Genomic DNA, 4668 nt, shown 5'->3' with positions numbered 1-4668 from the left:
CACACACACACTACTTACTATATATATATACATACACACACACACACACACACACACACACACACACACATATATATATATATATATATATATATACAAACACATACACATATATACATACATACTGCATACATACATACATACATACATATATATATACACTTATATATATATATATATAAACATATAATTCTGAGCACTTTAACACCCAGCATGCACTTGAATTAAATCCTTGGCGTTCCGACATACCGGAATGGGCTGTGATCGTATTCCGGGACCAGGACGGACTGCACTTGATTGTGAGCGATCAGTGTCATCTGCACGTGATCGTGGCGCAAGCGTGCTGCCTAGAATACTATCTGCCGCTTCTCTGACACCAAAATGACACGCCGAAACACTCTCAATATTATCACTAAAGGCCATATCGATGTACCCGATTTTCTGTATGGAGAAGGAGTACATGCCCGTTAAGATGCGTACAGACACTTCTTCGTGTATGGTGGTACAAAGGAATGCTAGTCTCAACTTAAGGTATACTTGTATATCACAGGCGTAGTACCACATATAGCTTTGAATGTGCTATTGATACTTTCTAGATAGAAACTGATTTAGTGAACGGCAACTCGTCACTGTGCTACGTTTACTCATTTCCTGGCCTTCAGTTCGGAATAAGTTCGTAAACCCTGAAACTCTTGTTGATCCAACCTGACAATACCAAGCTTTTAAAGAAATATACGAATCCGATAAATTCATGCAGTCTCCTATACAAATACAACCAACCCTCACACAAATACAACTCCTGACAACTACACATACCAGATCTTTGGTCGTTTGGACCACTTGTTCGACGCTTTGCGCTATGAGCAGCTGATACACGGTCACAGTCTTTTCCTGTTTGAGTCGCCACAAACGATTTTCCGCCTGCATTTCCATCGCTGCACAATAGATACCACAGACCACGAGGGCGTTGAATAGTATGCCCATCTCAGCAACAAGTTTCAGTTAGGGTTCATGGTTTAAACCCTAAAAGCAGCATAGTCCATAGGTACAATCAGGTCTATGCAGACCTGCAGCAGTTGAACGTATTGCTTCATGGCATAGTTGCCGTTATTCGGACACTCACGGGACCCATCCCTGGCCCAGAACCTACTCAAGCCACACACACCAAATCCAAAGAAAGTCCGAAAAACCTAAAACAACGGGACATTCTGCGCTGCTGCCCTGGGTGCACTCACCTGGGTTCCACCACGGGTCAACAATGATAGCCTTACAGGCGTACTGCAGGTTTAGGCCTACATTAGCCGCTGTTGTGGACATCAGAATAACTTTAATGCCTTCAGCGTCTCGAAATTCCTTCAATGCGGCAGTCCGCTCTGTGGTGTTTGGTTCAACACGTGAAGGAGATTAGTGGCAGTTTGAACATAGAAGGCTGCGACTAGATTAGTGGTAAATTTTTCATAAAAGTACAACTATATATGTGGTTGTACGGACATAGAAGACTACAAATAGATTAGTGGTAATTTGGTCATAAAAGTACAAATAAATTCGTGGTAATTTGGCACAAATCTGTTGGAGAAGTCATTTCGTAGTCACATCGACCTCTCATCACTCTTTTCTAGTATGAGCAAAGAAGGGAACGACTTCTGTGGCTTTCTGTAGATCGTGTCTGAGGTGTGGAAGTGTGTACTCACTCAATTGTCATGTTATGTAACCTATGAGCACAAAAGCTCAAAAACCACAGTCAATCGATATTACACTGAGCCCAGACACACACTTGCACAACGCTTCTACTCGGCCTATACTGCTTATGTCATTTGTCATATGTCATATATCAAATATCATATGTCATAAGCCATAAGCCTTAAGCTATAAATCGCAAGTAACAAGTCACAAGTCACAAGACACAAGCAATAAGCAATAAGCAAAAAGCCACAAGTCATAAGTCATAAGCCATAAGTCACAAGTCACAAGCCATATGTCATAAGTCACATGTCATAATCCATAAGTCATATGTCACAAGTCACAAGTCATAGGTCATAAGTCTCACAAGTCATATGTCATAAGTCATAAGCCTTAAGCCATAAATCACAAGTCACAAGTCATAAGTTATAAGCCATAAGTCACTAGTCATAAGCGATAAGCGATAAGCCATAAAGTCGCAAGTCATAAGTCATAAGCCATAAGTCACATGTCATAAGCCACCAGTCACAAATCATAAGTCACAAGCCATAAGGCATAAGCCATAATGCATAAGCCATAAGGCACAAGCCATAAGGCACAATTCACAAGTCATATGTCAAAAGCCATGAGCCATGAGCCATAAGCCTCCAGTCATAAGCCATAGTCATAAGTCACAAGTCAAAAGTCAAATGTCATAGGCCGTAAGCTATAAGCTATAAGTCACAAGTCATAAGTCATAAGTCACAAGCCATGTCATAAGCCTTAAGCCATAAGCCATAAGTCACATGTCATAAGCCATGAGCCATGAGCCATAAGCCACCAGTCATAAGCTATAAGTCATAAGTCACAAGTCATATGTCATAAGCTATACGCCATAAGTTATAAGTCACAAGTCATAAGTCACAAGCCATGTCATAAGCCATGTCATAAGCCATAAGCCACAAGTCACAAGCCACAAGTCATAAGCCATAACTCACAAGTCATATGTCATAAGTCGTAAGCTATAAGCCCTACGTCATATGTCACAAGTCATAAGTCACAAGCCATGTCATAAGCCATAAGCGACAAGCCATAAGTCATAAGCCATACCTCACAAGTCATAAGTCACAAGTCACAAGCCACAAGCCATAAGCTATAAGCCATGAGTCATGAGTCACAAGTCACAAGTCATAAGTCATAAGCCATAAGTCACATGTCATAAGCCATAAACCAAAAGCCAAGTCAGAAGCCACAAGTCATAAGCCAGAAGCCACAAGTCTCAATTCTTAAGCCATAAGTCACAAGTCATAAGTGATGTGAGATAAGATGAACACATCTTCCATCTGTCCATCATGGGCCAATCGGCATAACACAACGCGGGACTTTGTTTGGGATAGAGGGCATTTCGTAATCCCCTTCTGATCCTAAACCTCTTGACACACTTACGATCCGCGGTCATGCTACCGATGTACGTTTGGAACCCGATGTTTTTGTCCTCCAAAATCGGAATCAAGACCTTCTTGAAGAACATGGTGAATAGGCAGAACACCACAATCTTCTCATCAGGCGGTGTCGTCTGGATGATGCTCATAATCTCCCAAGTCTTCGTAGACCATGGTATGTCACTCCCCTTAGCCGTTTGCTTATCTGCTTGTTTCCAGATGCCCGTCAGCTCTGGCGTGTCTGGTACGTCGTGCGCCCCCTGATTTGAACTTTAATTAATCGACAGATAATTGAATATACATGACAGCCACTGAGTTACATACAGTCCTATTGCATATTCGAAACATTTCGACCTGTATGTTGCTAAGGTTAAATAACTACATTCAGACCTTTGCATATTATGAAACCTAACGACCTATATGTTGCTATGAATGCATAGCTACATGTAGATCTATTACATATTATGAAACCTATCGATCTGTATGTTGCTATGGTCAAATAACTACATTCAGACCTATTTCGCATTATAAAACTTATCGACCCATATGTTGCTATGGATACATAGCTACATGCAGACTTATTACGTATTCTGAAACAAATCGACCTATATGTTGCTATGGTTATATAGCTAAATATAGACCTATTACATATTATGAAAATATCGATCTCTATGTTGTAATGGCTATATAGCTACATACATAATATAGACCTATTACATATCATGAAATTATCGATCTCTATGTTGTAATGGCTATATAGCTACATACATATCTACTACATATTAAGAAGAATATCGACCCGCCCTTCGCTATGGATACATAGTTACATATAGACCCAGCCAACATGTATATTAGAAGTGTAGTGCTCTCTCATACTGAGCTAAACGTCTCATAGAGTGGCGACTTTGCGACGCCTGCCGAACAGGATTAGAGTTTTATGGGATTAAACCCCTGGTGGTAGATCGACAGTGCAGTTTTCAGGCACAGTTGGTTTCTAATAGCTACACATACTGGAAGCGAATTGTTCAAGCACACAGCGTACACGTAGGCAGCTATCAGCAGTACTCGCAGACAAGTGCTCTTAAGAGTAGAACAATGTACTACTCCCAAAACACCACTGAGCTCTATGAGAGGTCTTGGATATCTGCAAACACAGACCTCTTCCATGTCTATGAACAACATTTCTATGACTCTTTGGGATTGTGCTGTCCATGAATGAAAGCCACACGGTGCAGTTGAATAAAAGAGATACCTGTCAGTCGTGTCAGCAGCGTTGTTGTCACTGGCACATCTCGAGCATCTGCGTAAACAATTATAGCGTTGGCTGTTATGCATAAGGTCAAAGTATATGCCTAGGCAATACACAACTCCAATGTGAGAATGCGCTTGTGACTCCAATACAGATTGCAATATGCAGCAGGAAACAATTGCAGCTGTATGGACTCAGCAACGATGAGCCATACCGAGCACAAATGGCAAGAATACCAACGTCTATATATATATATATATATATATATATATATACTACACACACACACACACACACACACACACACACACACACACA

At 40.9% G+C, this 4668-nt stretch overlaps 1 protein-coding gene across 1 annotated transcript; it reads right to left on the bottom strand.

The window, feature by feature from the left end:
- Positions 1 to 201: 201 nt before the first annotated feature.
- SARC_07260 (hypothetical protein) lies at positions 202 to 4436 on the bottom strand (the record flags this gene model as incomplete). The annotated part of the gene is made up of 5 exons (XM_014298801.1): positions 202 to 441; positions 817 to 935; positions 1236 to 1373; positions 3106 to 3371; positions 4354 to 4436. The coding sequence occupies 5 exons, from the start codon at positions 4434 to 4436 to the stop codon at positions 202 to 204; spliced, it is 846 nt and encodes a 281-aa protein (XP_014154276.1).
- Between the last annotated feature and the right edge of the window lie 232 nt (positions 4437 to 4668).

This window comes from Sphaeroforma arctica (assembly GCF_001186125.1).
Source record: "Sphaeroforma arctica JP610 unplaced genomic scaffold supercont1.565, whole genome shotgun sequence".
In the NCBI taxonomy this organism is placed as follows: domain Eukaryota; class Ichthyosporea; order Ichthyophonida; genus Sphaeroforma; species Sphaeroforma arctica.
Note: the sequence above shows the minus strand (reverse complement) of the source record. Positions and strands in the feature narration are given on the sequence as shown.